At 40.4% G+C, this 20773-nt stretch overlaps 1 protein-coding gene across 5 annotated transcripts in view; it reads left to right on the top strand.

Annotated features, from left to right (window-relative positions):
* Positions 1-3650, top strand: part of FAM172A (family with sequence similarity 172 member A) — a 497808-nt gene extending 494158 nt beyond the window's left edge. For 3 of the 5 annotated variants that reach the window (XM_049867989.1, XM_049867951.1, XM_049867939.1), the window contains one exon: positions 2445-3650. In XM_049867989.1, the coding sequence (XP_049723946.1) occupies positions 2445-2517 (73 nt within the window). In that variant the 3' untranslated portion in view covers positions 2518-3650. The remainder of the gene's footprint in view (positions 1-2444) is intronic. The other 2 variants (XR_007515229.1, XM_049867961.1) reach the window with 1 other exon arrangement.
* The last annotated feature ends 17123 nt before the right edge of the window (positions 3651-20773 follow it).

Genomic DNA, 20773 nt, shown 5'->3' with positions numbered 1-20773 from the left:
TCAAAAGAATCCCTAGGAATGTCATTAGAATAAATTAGTAAAAATAATAATAAATACCTGGATGTTGTGTATCTTTTAAAGAACTTGAAATTTTACACACCTTAAAAAATTTTTTTTTTATTAATGCAGTCAGTCATATATATAATTTTTTCCAAGAATTCTATAAAAATTTGCCAAAATTCAGTGAGGCACATTAGGATTTGCCGGGATAAACCCACATTCACCCCTCCCTCTCATTGAATAACATTGAATTTTGCTCAAAATGAGGAAACAAATAGAGAAATGACTTCATTTTTTGGTCTAAATACAGTAGCGTTGGGGGATATTTCTCAGGGATATGACTTCAATACTGGATCTTAGTTCCAGATATGGGCTCATAGGGGCAGTCTGCAGAGGAGAGGGGGATGGAGCGCATCCTTGTGAGGACACCCATTAAGAGAGGGTTCTCCGGGCTAGGTTCTGTGCTAGGGCTAACTCCCACAGCTAAGTCACAGGCATAGACTGTAGCTTTCTGCTCTCTGGCAGACCACAGCCATAGCATCCTTATTGTTGTAACTCCCAGATTGTGATACTGTCACAAAACTGTTGCTAGGCAACAAATGTGGTTACCAGGTCTCAGCGAATAGCTGAAGGGGAAAGCAAAGTGTTGCAGCATTGTAGAGTAACCATAGCAATGACCTACTATTACAGACTAAAGAATTATCATTAACAATGTTAAAGTATCAGACAGAGGCCCTGAAATCTGGAGACTTCCAGGCAGCATCTCTGCATAATTGGGAGATCTAAGAAGAAAGATTTCAATTCTTTCAAAGCCATTCTTTCATTATTTCTATGAGATAGTTTTCTTAATTATTATTTTTGTTTTTTAATTTTAAAAACGCCCAGAAGTGAAGCTACTGGTAAAATGGTTTAAACTATCACAGGGAATGAAAAACAGATGAATTTCCTCATATATTCTTATGACTACATCAGTGTTACTTGCTTCCTGTATTAAACCGAGGGTAGATTTTATTTGAAAAATACTGTACATTAGAATTAAATGGAGGCCGCAGAAAGGAGCTTTAGTAAAATAAAATAACCGTGTAAACTGACAACTAACCGTGTGTTTTCTAAGTTGAATTCTTGCTGACAAGATCGGAGGCCTAGAGGTTGGAATCCACCAGCTGCTCCCATAAAGATTCCCAAACCAAAAAATAAAACCCACTGCCATCCGGTTGATTCCACCTCATAGTAATAGCAACCCTACAGGACAGAGTAGAACTGCCCCATAAGGGTTCCAAAGGTGTAAACCTTTGCTAAGCAGACTGCCACGTCTTTCTCATGCAGAGTGTCCGGTGGGTTAGAAACACGGACCATTCAGTTAGCAGCCAAGCGCGCTTAACCACTGCGCCACCAGAGCTCATTCTCATAAAGATTACAGCCTAGGAAACCCTATGGGGCAGTTCTATCTTACAAAGAGTCTGAATCGACTGGACGGCAGTGGGATGATGCTCTTTTAGTAGTCCTTTTTTTTTTTTTAATTTTCTAAAACTCTCCCCTGAAGTCTGAAAATATAGCCTGCTAGGACACCCCAAGGCACAGTCTCTTTTGAATCTGGTCCTTCATTAAGCATCGTGTACGGTTTGGTCCCAGTGACCTCTCGGAAACAATCATATCTAACAGTGCATCTTCCGGGAGAGGCAGGAAAAACCCGATTTTTTTTTTTTTTTTTTTTTTTTTTTTTTGGTTGGGGGAAGTCAGGAAACTCCGGGCGGGTGTAGAAGCCGGATCCCGCCCGCAGGGAAACCAATCCCCGCGCGCGCCGCCGAGCCTGGGGAGGAGGGTGGCTTCCAGGCGGGAGAGGGAGGGGCCCTTCCCGCCGACCGCCTCGATTGGCCCGGAGCGGCCGGGGGCAGCGGGGGCCGCGCCTAGGGCGACCCGCAGGGAAAGTCCCGACCGCGGCCGCGCGTCGGGGGCGTGACTGGGCTTCAGGCCCGAGGCGCCCGAGAATCCCTTACGGCCGCCCGGAGCGCCGCCTGCGGAGACGCGGACTTTGGCGGAAATCTGGATTCCTCTGAGCCCTGGGGGGTTTGCAAAGTGAGCCCTCCGGTGGAAGTGTGCGGTGAGGAGTCCCCGCCGGCCACGCACTCTCGGCGTCCCCCCATCGTCGCGAGCTCAGAGACGCACGCCCGCAGCGGTGGACGAGGGACGGGAGCCGAGTGCTGCGGGTCGTGGCTCCCGGGGACCGAGCGTGGCCCTGGCACCGGCGGCGGGCGCGGAACCGAAACCGGGGGCGGGGGCGGGGGCGGGGGCGGTAATTGGGCTCGGGCGCGGGGGGCGGGGGGCGGGGGGCGGGGCCGGGCGCTGGGGGCGGCCCGTTGCGTCGTTTCGGCCTGACTTGCCTTCCCCACCCGCGCCCGGCATCTAGCAAGGCCGCCTCGTAACCGGTTCTGTGCTCTTTACAGGCACCGATCGACACGAGCTAACTTCCTGGAAGAGCTTCCCGTCTATTTTCAAATTCTTTACCGAAGCCTCTGAGGCCAAGACCAGTTCCCTCAAGCCGGCTCTGACGCGACGCTCCCACAGAATAAAGCACGAAGAGCTGTAAGAGGAGAGCGAGCGAGGCGGGGGAGGGGAGAGAAGGAACCACGCTCGAGAATGCATCCACACGTCTCCCAACTGCTTGTTGTCGGCGAGCGGTCTCCCAGCCCCTCATTAGATTGTTTTCTTCCTAGAGCACAGGGTCGTGATATATACATCTAAATAGCGTTTTGCATTATTTCTAGATGAGTGCAACTGTCAAAGCAATATGGGTTCACTGGTCGTGCTTTCTGCGGGCTGAGCTCGGGCTTCGCGCTGCCCGTCACCACGCAGATTAAGGCTGACAGCGCCCTGCTCGGCGCGGCCGGCGCGGCTCTAATTGCCCTGATGGAGCCCGGGCCCGCGCTGCGGGGCGAGCGGCGTCTGCGCGGTCCTACCGCCAACTGCAGCGCAGCCGCTGCTCCCCCCTCCCCATTAATCATGCTGTTTTTTTGTGTTTTTTCCCCCCCCATCCTCTGAACAAGAGCAAACTTTTATTCAAAACTTCAGACTTCCATTTTAAATAGATTTTCCCCCTGAGGGCATGTTATGCCTCTTTTTTAAGGAGCTTCGCCCCCCCCCCGAAAAGCCAAATTTAAATTGAGAACACAAATGCCACTCTGTACTGTGTAGTTTAGGGAGTGCAAGTTGTTCTCTCCTTAACGATCTATTTTCATTTTGAGACCAGAAGAAAAACTGCATAAAATTTTTAAAGTATCGAATCCACATTACGGCTGAAAACCCTTGCCAGTTGAATATGAGATTTTACAGAAGTCTTTAATTACAGAAGAGACTGTTGAAACCAAAACATAATGATGAGCAGATCTTTTAAGTGTATGTGTGAAAAGTTCCATTTTCAATGGAATCTCCAACTTTATCATTAGAGTTGACATTACTTTTTAAATATGTAGTGTGTATTGAGTGGAATTGAAATTTAGATAACACACTTCAGTTTTGCTTTTTAAATCTTAATATGGTGAGAGTTTGTTCTTCTTGTTTCAGCTGCTGTTATTAATCCTAAGGAGAATGGTCTGTTCTGAGCTTTCATGGAGTTAGGCCTTTTAGAGGTAGAATTTTTTTTTTTTTTTTTTGTCATCAGAAAAAATGAACCTGTGGACTCAGAATTTTCTTTCTGAAGTGCTAAATGGGGGGCTAAAATTAATTTATTTTAGTTTTCTTCAAGGGAAATAGACCTGGTGTGAAAGATTGTCTCCTCTCAGTCCAGTGTCATTATTTTTAGCATTCCACTTGCTCTACTTAAGGTTTTGCCCTACAGTTTCAACAGTTTTAATGGAGCTAAGTTTTGGTCAATACTGTGAAAAATAAGTGAAGATTTTGTTGACTTTTGAATCCATATATTAAATTTTAATATTGTCAATTTTTAATTACTTGAAGAATCTAATTACCTGGTGAAGATTCTGTTCCTGATAGATGAGGACCTGAGTCTAGTGTTTTTCATCCTTTTTAAAAGTATATACAACAATTAATATGCCTGCCTTATTCGAAGACATAATAAAATGTACCCAAAATGACTTAGAACTATCTAATGCCTAGAAAATAACTTAAAATCGACCACCTCATGGATAAATATTTTTATATTATAAAGCGATTTCAGCAGGTTTTACAACTGATGTCTCATGCTGTGTTTGGCGTACAAAAAAAACAGCTACATTAATTAGTTCTTATAGTTTTAGTGATGGCAAATTAAAGTGATCTTTTTTCAGTGGTCGTACCTGCATATCTTTTGATGTTATTTAAGCAGAAACAACATAGGAGGAAAAATCAAAATGGCATTTTATCCAGCTCCTGGACAATTTAAAAATGTGGAACACCATCAATGTCCAGCACATTAGTCTGTGATATTGACCCTTTTTATTCGATCTTTCCTGTTTTGAAGTCATAGCAAGCTCTGTAAAATAATGGTATCTTCCAGGGAGAGGCTTTGAGAATTGATGTGTATTGAATATATTTTCAAAGTATTATAAATTGTGTGGGAAAAAGTTCACAGGAAACTAATTTTACGGCATTGCTTTTTAAAATCAGCACTTGTGCTACGCTAAATTCATGAAGCTCCTGCAGCTGAACTAGAGTAAATGTGCTCAGCTTATAAACCAAATCCTTCTGTTCCTTCTCTTCAAATTTGCTCACTTCTTTTAAAAAACCTTCACTTCTAACTATGTCACTGTTTAATTGCCTTTAATACTTTAAAACTACTGGGTTGTTAAGGCTCGTTTAACTATCTTTAGAAGCTATTTGCAAACTTAAAGTTGTGTAAATATAATTTCTGCTTGTGGACCTGAGCTGTGGCAACCTGGAGAGAGCTAAGCAAACCATCCCAGACCACCAACTGATAACTGATCAAACTCTTGTAGGATTTTTTAACCTGTTGATGATGGATTTGTTGATATAAATGTAATAATATTGTTCGCCTCAATTTTCCTGGAGTAACAACAAGCAGCGGTAGTAGCTCGCCTTCCTGGGGGCAGCCAGATGTTAAGAATATTTCTGCTCTGATCTTCTCTTCTCCATTTTGGTTTCTTTAGACAGGCTTTTGGGAGACTAGAGAATTAAAGTTAGGATGTGGGCTTTTTTGTTTTAATTATATATTCAGTTCTTAGAGCAAGTGGAACGGGAAGGAAGGAGTTTTATTGCTAAATCTTAGATTCAGAATAGTCTTACCAAAACTTAAAAACCAGATACTGCTTTGGAGCTTTCTAAAGGTACCTCACCATGGGATTTGGTCAGTCTTTAAAAATTTTCATGGATATTTGAAGGGAGAAAAAAACCTACTTGTAGTAATTGTTCTTAAGTTTCTGCCTTGTGCTTTGACCTGTATTACATTGTTGTTTATACAAAAAAAAAAGTAAAAGCACAGGAGTTTTGTATCTACTATATATTTCAGTTCATCATTTTAAAATAAAAATAATTTTCCCAACAAGCAATGGTGTATTATTCTTGCTCTGAAGTTCATATATTCACCAACTGGATGATGGAGGTTAATGAAAGCAGAAACCTAAGGAGAATGGAAAGAAAACATTCATCAGTGTTTAAACATAGCTGTTCATTATTAATGTTGTTGCAGTGGTAATATCCTAACTTGAGTTGGGTCACTATTTGGCTTGCACCTTTCTCAAAGCTAACATTTATTAAAGACATTTCTTCTTAATATCTAAAATATCTCCTTAGCTAGCACGGAAATTTGAACAAGGCATTGCTAAACTATGGTTTTGTAAAATAAACTTTAATATACTATAAATAAATGTGTTCTCCTAAAAATGTCTGGTGAGATAAAATTGCTCCCAAATTCTTATATCTAGGTTCTTGATGTATTACGTCCAATCTGAAAGTAACTTAGATTTATTGCACAGCTGTTCCTCACTTAGAACCTTGTAACTCCTCTGAGAGGGTGTGGGTAACAAGCTGTGTTAACTATATTATTAGTGCTGGTAAGTTAGTTTTTCGTGGGTTTTTTTTTTTTTTATGTTTCTCTGGATTATCTGGAGTTTCAGTCCAAACACATGTATGTCTCCTGTTGTCATTATTTTTACTGTAAGTTGACAGGTTCCTGTTGGTGTCTGTCATCCCAATTCATTTTAGAAAGATTATTATTACAAAAAGTCTAAAAAATTCTCAAACTTTCCTCATGCCTCTGTGAAGGAAAATGTCTTTAAATAAATGTGAAACATCCTCATCTTTGAAATATGGGTGGCAAAAAAAAAAAGATAATGGTGGTGGTTATTTTATGATTACTTATTAGGGGCTGTAATAATATAAAATAAAAGACACCAGGAGGTACTCCCTTTCAAAAATTGAATACTTTCCTTCCTTCCTTGTATAGAGTGACTGAGTGGGAGTCTCTTGAATTGTTCGTCTTCCTTTTATCTAATATTCTATTAATCTCCAAAAAGATCAGTTTGAGTCTGGGAAGGGGTTTTTAATCAACACTTCACAGAGCTTAAAGCTACCCTACCTAAAGCGTCAGCATTGTTAGGCGGTTTTAGATTTAAAGCATTGCAACTGTCATCCACTGTACTAAAAGTAAAGAATGTACAGCAAGTGGAAGATGTTGAAAAGGGGGAAATAGCACAAAGTCGATTAACAGAGATTCAAGAATAGAAATAGCCATCAAAGCATTCCAGCGTTTATCTCAAAATCTATGTAGAAAAAAAAAAGCAACAATGATAGTCTTAAACCTCACACTTAGGAGGGATGAATGTTGATTTAATTGATTCACTTGGGTTGATGTTTTTAAAGTTTCACACCACTGATCTTTCATGTAGTGATGTCTTTAGCAGTCAGTGGTCTGACATGAGCCTTCTCAGATGTCATCAGTGGGACTCTCCATGACATCTGAAATTATGCAATAGCTTGTGTAATGGTAACTTTGGAATTGGAAGACCTCTATGCCAAAGAGCATGATTAAATTGAGAAACTCTTGTTATGTCTTAGCATGAAGGTTTAGAGGAATAGTAATTGTAAATGAACCATAAGGTTAAAGTCACCAAATATGTAGTTGGCTTTAATTGGCTAGATGGGAGAAAGTACATCTGAAAGTTTGACCATTAAGTGGACATCACACAGTGACCAGTATTTCGCCTTAAATGTAAAAAGCTTGAAAAGGGAAATTTGACTTAATCCATGAGGCCTTCCAGGCAACTTTTCCCAGTCCTTTGCCTTGAGGTTTTTGAAAAAGTTTTTACTATATTCTTTGTATTGTTGGAGTTCTGTTTGAAGCAGACATGAAACGTTTCTAGAAAGATCCTGAATCCATCTTTCCATATCATTCAGCTTTTTCTTTCTCAGCTACTACTGTGGGTAATATGGGAAACTGTCATAGGTAAAATAATGTTGCACTGTACTTTGTGACCAGCCCGCAATACCAATAAAAAGAATCTGAAATGAAAAGACAACGAACACCCCAAGAATGATATGTCTCTTTTAAAAGTTTACAATTTGAATAATGAACTTGGATAGAAACTTGGCAGGAAAGCAAACCATGGCACCATCACATCACCAACCATTTTCACTTTTCTGTCCAATTTCAGAGTGCATGTGTTTGTGAGTATTTCACTAGATCAGTGACAGCTCTTTATTTGCATAATTATATGCTCTGGTCTGAAGAGAAAACTAACCCCCAAATTTCATGGGTCACCAAACTGCAACAATCAATGTTTTATCACGTATGCTAAGCAAAATCTAAGAAGCTATATGAAGTTTCTTGGGGAGTTTTTACTCCTCAGAAAATTAAAGAGTTTTCGTCTCCTGAATAGATTCAAAATCTTTGCAAGTTCTTTGTAACTGAATTGTGTTTGAAGGCAAAACTAGAGATTATCATGTAGATCTGGATCTTAGACTCACTAACATTACTTCAAAGTGGCTTAAGAAGAGCAGCATTTTGGGAGCACTAAACTTTTAAATTTGAAGTACTGTCCTTCATGTCTGATAAGGAAAAATTATTGTTCAAATTATGATTAACCAAAAAGAAATCCAAATTACAGTCAAATATAAAGTTAATTCCTTCCTTAAAGTAACTCAGGGATTTTTTTAAGACCTAATAGGAAAAGGAGGAAAATATATATATATATATACACACACACACATACACACACGTGTGTGCGTGTATGTGTGTGTGTGTGTGAAGATCCATATCCATCCATAGGACACATATGCCCACTTTCTTTCAATCCTCCTGAAATATACAGATAACATATACAATGCATATCTTTTCAGTGCCTGTAACATAGTAGGTGCTCAATATATGTTGGTCACTGAGTGTAAACTTACTTTCTGTTAAATTTTTCATGTTCAAAATCTACAAGGCATTGCAATAAATACTGTTTTAAAATGCTTTAAGTTCACTTGCATCTGTAAATTCTTTGTATGTAATGTCTGTGTGTGTAAGGTTGGCTTTATTTCATTAAAGAAAAATTGACAACTGTTGGTGTCTTCAGTTTGTAAGCAGTATGCCAAATTTGAAATACAATAGAGCATAGAGACATGCAGAGTGACTTTTTATGGAGTTATTAAAATCCTGGACAATATGTCTTTACCTAGTTCTTAAGGAATATACTAGGTGCATGATTCAATTTTATTGCAAATGACTTGGTATGAATTTCATTTAAAAGCATATAATGCCTTTTATTCGAAGTGATCTGTGTGTAATAGTATATTAACCATTTCTTCATTAGGCAATTTACTGTCATCAACAAAACCATTAGAAGAAAGGAAACATTTGAGGGAAGAAAATAAGAATTGCATAGTTTTAAAGTATTCATCTTCTATCTGAAGAAGGATGAGAGTTCTTTAGATCAGAGATAAAAAATTTCCTAAAAAGTCCCTATTATTTCAAGTGAAAAATCAATTTCTCTGAGTTATTAAAGTTGAATTACAAATGAAAGATAATTCCTTTCTCTTACAACCTAAAAACTTAAACATCTCCTTGTCACAAACTCTATCCAGGATCACCATACCTCACCTTTGTTATTGTTCTTACGGAAATGTTCACCTAGTTATGCTCCCCTCCCCCTTTAACATCTACTTCCCCAGAGACTGATGTTTGTACTGAAGGTCTTGGATTCCTCTTGGTAAAAAATCCTCAAAATTGAATCTGTAAAAAACAAATAAATCCATGTTTAGAATTTTTACCAAAATGAGTTGATAAGCAATGGAGTCAAAATGTAACTCGATGTGTAGGACCTGTATGCCTCATGGTTAAATATGTTTGCATTTTCTTTTTAAAGTATAAATCCTATTTTAAAAAAATAGACAATATTCATACCTAATTACTTTTTTATGCATTTGATCTTTTTGGGAACATTGCAGAGAGTTTCAGATAGGGCTCAGATTTCTACTCTGCAAGGGAGACAGAAAAGTCTGTTGTTTCCCACTAAATTCCACACATGAGAGGATTGACCCTACAGCTGAAAGGCCTAGGTTTTCTCTTTTTATTGTTTTCATTTCTTTTTGCTCAAGTACCACCTAATCCCATTGTGTTTGGGGGGAAAAAAAAAGATATCTCTAATCCAGTTCGTCTTCCCCTACCTCCAAATAATTTTTCAAAGGCTTATTTTATTTCTTGGGTTTTTTTTTAAAAAAAACCATAATTAAATAAATGGCTTTTTTCCAATAAATGTTCACACCTTCTCTGGGTACTTGGATAATCAGGATTTATCAACTGAAGAAATATTGATGGTTTGTTGTGGTGGATTTTTTTTTTGCTTTTGCTTTGCTTCGGTAAATTACTTAATATCATCCCCTGGAATAACCAGCTCTAAAAATAACCCCAGCACTGTCACAATTTGCCTTTCATACAGTTTTGAAAGAAAACCATTAAAATTGCATTGATCTCACAAATATTGATCTAGTGCTTGATATCAAATATCAAATGAGACTGTCAGTTGCTGCTGTTTGAATTCATGTCCTTTTCCTTCTTTGTTGTCACATGGATTCAAGTTGCTGAGGCTAAATAAGATTTTCATTAGTACAATTAAGCTAAAATATTTTGTTTTTCACATTTCTGATTTGTACTAAACATCATAGTTCTTATTTCACCTGAAATATTTGTCACATGATATATATGTATATATATTTACAATCATGTTATTTACCTAAGTAGGTTTTGTTTCTATTTTAGCTCTTTATCCTAATTTTGAAATAATTTTTATCTATATCCTGCTTGCTTTCTTCTTGATTGCTTGATTTCTTTAAGAAATCAAATTTGTTTTAAGAGAATGCAGTTGTTACAGGGTCGTTTTAGAAGTTAGAGTGAAATTTCAGTCATTCTAAATTTACAGACACGAAGATAGGTAAAGCAGTACTTTTATTCTTGCTGACCAAAAATATAACTGCAGCACTTGGCAAGCATAGAGTTTACAGAATCATTTAGATGAAATTATATATTTTTAATACTTTCTCCATAAACTCGTATTATCCAACAGGGTAAGTCATACTGTAGTTTTTTGTTTCCTATCAAACCTGGAAATAACTAACTACTTGAATGTGTTTAGGGTCTCTAGTCACCTTTTTTTGTTTCCTCCTCCCTGTTTACGTAGTACATAAAGAATTGCTGATTACATTACTTTGGGATATGGAACACTTTACAGAAGAAACTATACTGTGATAACCAGTTAACACTGCTGCTGTCTGTCTAAGCAGTGAAGACTGAGGAATGAAGAGCAGAACTTTCCTAGGGTACTGTTTAATTATACGGCCACGTGCGTATTTTCCACATTCATGGAGAGAAAAAATTTCAGCGGCACGTATTGTTGGTGCCCTTGAGCTGTTGTTTTTACACCTGTGATCGGTTTGGGGGCAGCAATGTAGAGCAAAGTGAAGTCTCGCTCTGCCCAGCACCATGGACAGCGCCCAGCACGCCACTTTCCTCTCCGGGTGGCTAGAACCCCGAAGTTCCGGCCCTTGCCAGATTCCTCCCCCCGACCACTCCCCATAAGAAACCGGCTCCCGAAGTCTAAGGATCTGAGCCCAAAGTGACAGTGAGTTTAAAAGTGTGCAGTTCGTGAGTTGAGAGCCTTACTTGCTCCAGGCCAGTGTGTTTATCAGTTCTAATGTCCCAGAACTGACAAATCATCTACCTGCGTGTCTCCCCGAATTTGCATCTAGGTTACGCTGGGTGCCCTTGGTAAAAGCAGTGCCACTCTCAGTCATTTCGATGGTAGGGGTCTTACCCTCACAACTTTTCTTTGAGCAACTTTTTACCCCCACCCTGTAGCTGGTAGGACCTGTACCCCCTCGGGTTTACTGTGAGCACTTGCTCACTGGGCTCGTGGTGTCATCGCGAGAGACTTCGGTTTCAGGAGGTGTACCTCCAGACCACCTTGTCCGCGATCCCACAGCTCTGCCAGCTACCAGAGCTGCTGGACTCGCTCGGGTGCGCCCAGACACTGGTTAATTATCACCCGAGGGAGGCTGCTCTGCAGCGGGCGCCTGGCCCGCGGCGCGCTGAAGAGCCGGACAGCAAGTTACTTATTTGACACCAAGAAAAAGTAGGCGCGTCTGACTCAGTCCCCACCACCTCTTCATCTACTTTCAGACCTCATCTCCAAGCTGTTTTTCCGCACATTTCCCAGTTTGGCTTTCTTTTTTCACTGTCGCTTTAAGCAAAGTGCAATAAAGGAAGATCACTTCCGTGGGGCATCTTTTTCACCGCATGGTCTCCTTAGCAACACTTAAGTCGCCACTCTTAAAACTAATTTTCAATGATTTCAAATTACACCTTGCTTTCTTGAAACTTGCGTCATTTGTTGAACTTTGAGTAAAATTTGTCCCTCTCCACTGACAGCCCATTCCAATCATTTACTCTCTTGAACAGACATCGGGGACGAAAATATTACATTCTGAGCAGGTGAGACAGCCAAAAATAAATTTTTGTTAAGTTATACAAAATTAGTTTTAAACCAACTTTACCAGAAAGGGTCAGGAATAAGTAAAAAAAGCTAACGGGTTTCCTCGCTATAAAATAGCTTCAAAAAACCGATTTCAAAATTGTTTCTGTGTCGTAAGACGCATTACAATGTATATGGGGATAAAATTATTCTCTATTTGACAACGTATTGCAACGAAAAATTTCAGTGAATTCCTCTGTTTAGCACTAATTTAGCTTCAAAACGTTGTATTTTTCTATCCCTTAGACATACAAATGTTTTATTAAATATTTCACAGATTAGCCATTCAGTCTGTTTTCACAGAATGGCCGTAAACACGCTGTTTTCTCCTGAAGCGCGGCTTACGCAAACTTTTGCCACACTCTTTGTTTGCAAAGGCACTGCTGGGTCGTTCCCAAAGATAATTTTCGGTCGTAGTTTGGTCTCTCTTGCGATCTCAAGAGTCTTTTTGCCCAAATAGTAAGACAAGCCCGCGCTACTGGAGAAACTCGGCCATGCTGGGATCTAGACTAGCCGCAGGACCCTCCTACGAAAACTGAGAAGAACTCACGTTGGTTAATTATTATGCCAACTAAGTGCTCGAGGTCGCAAGGGGAACTTGTTGAATAATAGTGACTTTTTTTGGGGACACATGTATTCCAGACTAGGACCTCGCCTCCCTCGATCTGAACCGGCAACAGAAATATTGCTATAATGTTTGCATTTCTTTAGCTGGAACATGTTTCATTCGCTCTCTGCATGAACTAAGCTTCCATCTTTGGATAAAGAAAATATTTTGCTCTAACCTTCCAGGGTTCAGGATCGAAAAGAGGGAATCAGGTGCCAGGAAGCTGTTAGTGAGGAGGAATTGTGAAGATTTGGGGGGATGAAATGGATAACATTGAACTCCTGGGTGCCTGGGGTTTGTTCTCATTCTGGGTTTTGGGGATCTCTTATCTGTGCCCAGGGTTTCCCTTATGATTTGGGGGAGGGGAGAGTTATGATCTCTGTTTAATTAATCAGTTAGGAATTTCCTACTTTAAAAAAAATTTTATTCCTGACCTGGTTTCAGAATGACTTTCTGGGTTGTTCTAAGTAAATTAGAAACCCTCAGACCGGGATCGAAATTTCAGATCCACGTTAGCCAGATAAAAATGTGGAGAAAAGAAATATGAAGAACTCATTTTCTTTCAAATAAGTCAAAACACTGATCAGTACTGATCATGCCCCTGTGAGGGGAGCTTCTCCAACGATGTTTACTCACCACCTGTGTGTGTTCAGTGAAACCTTAAGCTATTCTACAGCATAGATGGCCATTTCCCCACTTTTTATCCAAGCTTTTCCTTTAACTTCAATTCTAGTCTTCTGTAGGATTGCTGCTGTCCTATCCATTTTTCCCCTTCAAAGTCTTTTAAAATAAGTTTCCTTGTCTCTTGCCCATTAGTCAATGTCAAATGTACACTGCCTATTTAGTTAAAGAAAAAGTGTGTATTTCATATGTTATCAAAGAACAGGCTTCTTTATTTGGTTTCTTGGAAATCAATAATCTCTTAAACATTTGCCAAGACCCCTGGGGAAGGGAAAGGTGTAAATAATAACTACCAAACTTCAACATGACAGTATTGGTTAAAATCTGCAGGGTGATCATTTAAGTGCAGGAAGGTAATGGGGAACGACTCTGGACTCCCTAGGTTACATAGGAAGGGACCTGAGGTACCTGATGCCTGGCTCCATTCCTGCAACTTGCCTAGGGGTTTTTCTTTGAGATAGAGTAGGGCGTTGACTCTAAACTACTTTACAAGACATCTTAGTATACAGACAGGTCTGCAAATAATTGAGCTGGGAGATGACTGGGCAACTACAGGGAGGTTGCAAAAGATAGTTACCCCCCATTAAAAGAAACACCATGATTTCAGTCTTCTCTGACATAATTAAAGGCTTTGACAACACTCCTTTATTTTGTCTCATGCTGTGAAAAAAAAAAAACCCACTTCCCTAGCGAATAAAACTTTAAAGTAACTTTAAAATAAATTCTCTAGTTTAATCTCTGCTGTTTTATATTAGTGGACATACGAAGAAACAGACGAAGCACCAGAAAAACAAAGTTTTACTTTAGTTGCCTTGCAGTTTAACATTAGAGGAAAGAATACACCCAGTTTTCAACTTAGCCAACTTTTAAAGCCACACGCGTTCCCAGAAAATATACCTGGCTGGATTCAGTTTGCAGGAGGGTCTCAACTAGGCTCTTAAGAAAGTAATAAAATACATGAAATCTCTTGAGTAAACTGTTGGGAGGGATTTATAAGCATTTGAGGATCCTGTGATCCATTGGAAGCACAATTCCCTCAAATCTGAATTTTCACGATCAACTTTCAACTCTAAAAACAAAAAAGGGAGAGAGAGAGCCATTTGCTGAACTTAATCTGGAACATATGTTTGTACCAGTAGCAGGTTTTTGGTGTGTGGCTGGGGCTGATCAAGTGGTAAATTTTCCGCTTTAGGTTTTCAGCACCTGCTAGTTTCAGCCTAACACCTAGAGAGAGACTTTGTGGGGTTCTTCACCAAAGCAGCGAAGGTTTGACAAAGGGTTTCCAAACCACTCAGTTCTGAGTGTTATTAATTTTCCAAAAGGTGGAACATTTCTATACAAATTAGTTCTCAAAACCCTAAAAGCAAGTACCAAGTTAAAATCGCCTTTGATAAAGTGTTGGGAAAATGTGTCTAAATACATATTTTTCTTTCATTTGCAACCATAGCCATCCTCACCTGTAACTCCCTCTTTATGGGACTACAATGCTATGTGAGCGGTGGGTGCGCTGAAAGTGACATCTTCATTCGACAGAACTATATGCAGGTCTTTTTGGCTCATCTTAATTTTTTTTCATCAGAAACTTAAAACTATTGATTTTCCTTCTCTTTGTGCTTCAACACAAAGGAGTTTTAAAAAAAGTGTTTTGAATATCTGAGAAGAGTCACTTAGTGATTAAAGTAAAATTAGGATCCACAAATCATCATTCCTGCAAAACAAGCTTTGTGGTGTCTTTTATTACTAATATTAAAACACATTTCCTTGTAGACATGAATTTTTACTATTTGGTCTTCAAATAAATAATAATACTTTTTAAATCAATTAATGATATACCATAATGACAAATCAAGTAATAAGTTCCCTGGGATCAGCTTCACTCATCCTGCAATGGGAATGTGAGCTGGAAGCGCCTGGCGGACTGTGGTGGCAAACCTCACAGATTGTAAATAACCATCTGGATCTGCTGATTTATCTTCTTCCTGAAAACCTCAATCAGATTACTGGAGGAAGTTACTAAGGTGCTTTCTGAAATGCATCAGAACGCGTAATTGAGCCATAAATGTGCCCTAAATTCAGGTGCAGAGTTTCGCTAAATTTTATTGTTATACAGATTAAGATGGGCAGCTCCCACCTGGACACTTCCTTAATCAAAGAATGAACAAGGGTGGCAAAAACAAGGGCAATAATAACATTACCAACACTGTGCTAATCAAATGCCCACAACTAGTTGAGAACAACGGTGCTAAAAAGCCGCTTTAATTCTGAAACAGAAGGTACTGAGACACGGAGCGCCATCTAGCAAGCAAAGTTAGAATCAAAGTGCCTGAGTGAAGCACAGAGAGCACAGAGAGAGGACCAGGGGATGGAGAGGCAAAGGGGGGCTGGAAGATGCATGCACTTCCTGCGATTTAACCACTGGCCCAGTCTCACCTGAGCCAGCTCAGCTCTTCACCCCACTGGGCAGCTCAAACTTCTGAGGTGAGACAGACTTTTTCTGCTGCCAGCTAAGGCCAAAGGACAGCTCCTCACAGGGTGCTTATTGTCTTTAATTAGAACAAATGGTCTCTTCATACACCCCTCCCAAAACAGCCTTGTGTCTCACTAGTTCTGCACCTTTCTCTCCAGATGGAGACAAAGAGCAGTGCCTGAAAGCCTCACCTTGGGCTGAAATGACTCTCAGGTCTTCGGTGCAGGGGAAAACACACCGCTGGGAAAATCTAGCAGGATTTGAGAAGTCATTCTGAATTTACAGGCTGCCCAGAAGTCTCCTGACAGGCAGTCTGAGCTATCTCCGTGTGGCATAAGACACAGATTTATTTAACAAGCCACAAATGGTCTTAGAAACCAAATGCTGCCTTCTAAATAGAAATACTATAACTTTATTCTTCTTCAGGCAACGGATTCTTTGATATTTTCTTGGTCTGAAGAAAAGTCAGAGGTAGCTAGGATGCTGCCAAATACCCCTGTTAGTTTGTAGCTTGAGGGGAACACAGCACTTTTTCCATTTTTTAAAATTTGAATGGTGATTCCTAATTATATGAATATCCTTTGGAACTAGCCTAACAATGCAACTACAATACAAAGCTTCTGGGATTGTGATATGAAGAAAGTAAAGAATAATCTGCTGGTTTCTATACAGGCAAGCATACCATATTTTTCTTTTAAACTAGTCGATCTGAATTCAAAAGACTAAGGGAGTTCATCTCAATAATATGCCTGCTTTCTAAAGAACTTCTGCCGAGTCTTTCTGGAATTTCATTTTAAGGATGGAGAAAAAATTCAGTGTACATACACGCTAGCCTTAAACTATGTACTCCTAATTTCCTGCTATTGAATATTGCCTCTGTAATAACTCATTGATTCACATTGTTCTTACAATACAGAGCCAGAGCTTGGGTCTTCTATTGTTCTGTCCCCCACTCCAGCCCCCCACACAACTTTTCTCAGTGAAGGGGAATTAAAATAAATAAAGCTTAGAAAATGAAACATTAAAATATCCCAGTTGTGTTTCAGATGCTACTCCAATTTTAGGCATGCTTCTCCATGAAAACAGACAAAAAATATGAAATAACAGTTCTCTTTATTTTTCTACTATGCTATTATTTACTGTGCAGAAATAACCACATGAAGAATAAAGGAAGCTTTAGACAAAAATATGCTCGACATGCTCATTAAAATATCTCCACAGGTTTTTGTATTTACAAGAAAAAAAAAACCCCACGAAAATCACAACTCACCCAACAAACCTAAGCCAACAAAGAGAGGACCTCAGAGCTTAACCAACAATTTAGAAAACATCTAAAACATTTCTCTGAAACCTCTGTGTTCCCTTATGCCTGAAAACACATGTGAAGATCTGAGGAAGGACAGTAGATACAATTCACACTTCCCCTTCTTCCCCTTGCTCTCTCTGAAGTTCAGAGAAGTTCCCAGGCCAGTCTTTCCTCGATTCACAATAAAAATTTAACTTTTTGGGGTATCTTGTTAAATAGCTCATTTCTCCCGTCAAGGTCTTCTTAAACACAGAAACTTCTCCTAGACAGGGTACCCAGCTGTTTAATTTAACATTGATTTATTGCTTTTAGAAGTAAATTTACACACATGCCAACAGTGCTCCGTTTTGTTTCCCCAGACTCTGAGATTTATTTTCTACTTAGCGCTTGTCTGACAAAACAATGTCCTTTAACTTTATTACACAGCGATGAGGAAACCTGTCTTATTTTTGTTCGGATTTATTGCTGTATTACTTGTGAGGACTTTTGTGACCCAGAAAGGCGAGGTCCAAAAAAAAAAAAAGGAGAAATTTAAGCAGAATTGATCTCATAATAGTAGTCAAAACCCTCAGAATATGGCCCAGTATACATCAACCTGCTGGGGGGCAGGGAGAAGGATGGAGCTCCCCTACTGAGCACAGTTACTCAGGAAGAAAAGACAAATACTTTAATGACTAGGTAGCATTTGAAGGTGGAGGGAGCTGCACTACAAGTAGCCAAACCTAGGCTCTGTAAGACTTCCAAGTTCTTGGCTAAAATGTGTTTGGAATTATGGGGCTGGGAGGTGCATCCCTGTGACTCCCCACCCCAGAGCTGCCTTACCTCTGTGCAGAACTCCCAATTATCACATGTTCATGATGACTGAGCCCAAGGGCATTAAGATGGACTTTGAAGCAGCTTTTACGGTACACTTCATCTACATTTGGGTTTTCTTTAGTTCTCATTAAAAGGGCCACTTTCTTCTTTTCATTGATATACTGTCTTTGTGTCCTTCATTTCACACTCTTAAAAAAGTTCTCTCAACAGATTAAGTGCAAAAAAGGAGGGGACGACATAATAACCATCATAATCATGATAACAACAACAAACAACTGGTACTGTGGGTTTAAATCTTTTTTTTTTTTTTAAGGTTTCTTCTCTATAAGGCATGGTCCTCGATTAAAAACAAAAACAAAAACGTTGGGGTTGAGAGTGGAGGTGATAAAAGCATTTCTAAGGTAAATTATAGATTCAGGCAGACTTTAAAAAGCTGTGTGTCATAAGCTCTCCTCTCCCAATCTGACTTCTCACAGAGACATCCAATCATCACTTTTGAGGTGTTCAAATGAGGACACTACCTCTTTTCTAGCAAGAAGTAAAGATGTGACAGGTTTTGTTACTGGGGCAAGTGAGACCTTCCTATCCCCCCACAAATACACTATCCTTAACTAAAGACTCCTATCTGAAAGCGTGACTCCCCAGCTGGTCAGTGAGTTCACACACACACACAAAAAAAAACCCTAATTTAAGTTGGTTAATGTTTCAATCATTTTTACCAACCTAAGATGATTTTTAAAAGTTAATGGATCATTCTTTCTGCTGGAAACGCATCAGGACACGTTTGCTTATGCACTTTCCATAGTTTTTTTTTTTTTTTTTAGTAAGAAGAAAGATCCCTGTCTTTAAAAGGGGGAGGGGAAAGGGAAGCAACTCCACGAAACCTTGAAAATTCTTCTATTCATATTAGGAGCTTTTTTTTTTTTTTTCTGTTTGCCCTTTGAAAAGGGGTCCTGTCACTCAGGAAGGAGCTGTTTCTCCAACCTCCTCCCCATTCACCCACAAGCCGACCACCTCAGCCTCGCAGCCCGGCCCCGGCCCACCCCCGGCCCTCCTCGCGCACACACAGTTTCTTCCAAGTGGTTTTTCTGGTAATAGCTGGAGAGATGAGAGGTGCGGCTTCTCCAACGCCGAGCCAGAAAAGAACTTCTCTCATCCTAGCAGAACGCGGCCCGGCGCGACCGGCGTGAGGCCCAGCAGTTCTTTTTATGTCTGGAAGCCACAGGGCACCCGGGCTGGCCCGCCCTCACCCGCTGTGGGTCCGAGAGGCCCAGGCTCCGGCCCGTCACGTGGCCGCGCCCAGCGCCCCGCTGAGCCCTTTGTTTAGCCCTTAGGTCCCCACGCGCGGCCGCAGGGCTGGGACGGTGACCGCGGAATGGATGCACCGAGAAGACAACAGGGTTCCCGGTTTTGACTCCACTCACGGAGTAGCCCAAAGCACCTTGGGGCGCAGACGCCCAAAGCACTTGGCAAATGAAGATTCCTAGTTCTCTAGGAGAAACGAACCTGGGCAGCTCCAGTGTTTCAAACCAAAGGCACAAAGCGGAGCGAAGGGTCCAGTGGAGGGCGCGCCTCCGCACAGGGGTGTAACCACTGGGCAGACTTCCCGCCTCCTTTCCATTCCGCCTCATCAGTTCCTCGTCTTTTTTTCTCTTCTCTTACCCTCTGCCACGCTCAGAGGCTCAGTGGGTGGGAGTGTATGAGAGTGTGTGTGTGTGCGCGCGCGCGCGCACACACAGTTAGGTGGAAATTTCATAAGAATATGTCCTACACTTATAAACTTGCTGGGATGAAGGGATGATGCTCTCGAGTAAACGCACTGGTGGGAGAGTTTAAGCGACTTATTTGGGAGGAAATAGGGGGTCAGATTTGGTCTAAGTGGAACATCTGCAAAACATTCAAGCAGCTTATTCAACAAAGAATCTAGCCATTTATTGTAGAAATAATAAAAAGCCACTAATGATTATGGTTCCCACCCCTTCCCCCAAAAGGCCAAATCCTAATGAAATAATTCAAAGGTAGGCCTCATTTCCTAATAGTGGAATTAAACAACAACAAAAAAGAGCCCAACTAAACTTTCAGCTCTGCCTTCTTAAGGGCCTGGGAACCTTGCTGAGAAATTAGGTAAATAAAAGGCGAGTTGGAATTTCTGTTGAGCTGAGGCTGCAGTGCCTTGACTTGTACGTAGTTCTGCCTTGATATGCAATTAAATTACAGTAAATTCCTCTTTAAATAATAAAATTTGGAAGACTCCAAAATTCGAAGATGTCTGGGGTTAAGTAGCTTTTAAAACGTCAGTTTTGAAATGGCTTGTGCAATGAATGAATAGCTAGCTACCTTTAAATCCTAAAACCATTATAAATATGCTATACATCTGGGTGCCAGTTTATCTCTCCATATTTCTTTTTAAAATGAGGAAAGCATTCATAAAAAGCTACTTGGCACACTTTATTTTAGGAAAGCAGATGTTAATTTTTTCACGTATGGTTTTATGACCAAGTACATGTGTAACATTGGAAAGCATCCAGAACGCCTCTATTATTTACTAAATGACTGTTAGTTGAGGTATATTATTCTCAGCATAACCATGGTATAGGTTATATCAATAAAGTAAACATCTGTGATTTTTTTTTTTTAACCAAGGGAGGGGAGCATAAAGAGGTACTATAAACGGGAAAAAGGAGTTTGAGTAGGAAGAGCACACCTGCGTTGTAGCAAATAGGATATTTATATTGTTCGGTGCAAAACAAAGTCCCCTAGTCGGGCACTCGGGGATATTTACATGGCGGGAGATAAAGTTGAAAGCCTTTCTCGGCGTGCCAAATGGGATTCTCCCTGTGGCCTTCTGCGTAGCAAGATAACAGGTACTGAACGCTCCTGGCGGCGTGGGCCTTTCGCAGCAGCCCCCTCCCCGCAAGCCAGCCACAAGCCCCGTC

This window comes from Elephas maximus, chromosome 2 (genome assembly GCF_024166365.1).
Source record: "Elephas maximus indicus isolate mEleMax1 chromosome 2, mEleMax1 primary haplotype, whole genome shotgun sequence".
Taxonomy (NCBI): domain Eukaryota; kingdom Metazoa; phylum Chordata; class Mammalia; order Proboscidea; family Elephantidae; genus Elephas; species Elephas maximus.
Note: the sequence above shows the minus strand (reverse complement) of the source record. Positions and strands in the feature narration are given on the sequence as shown.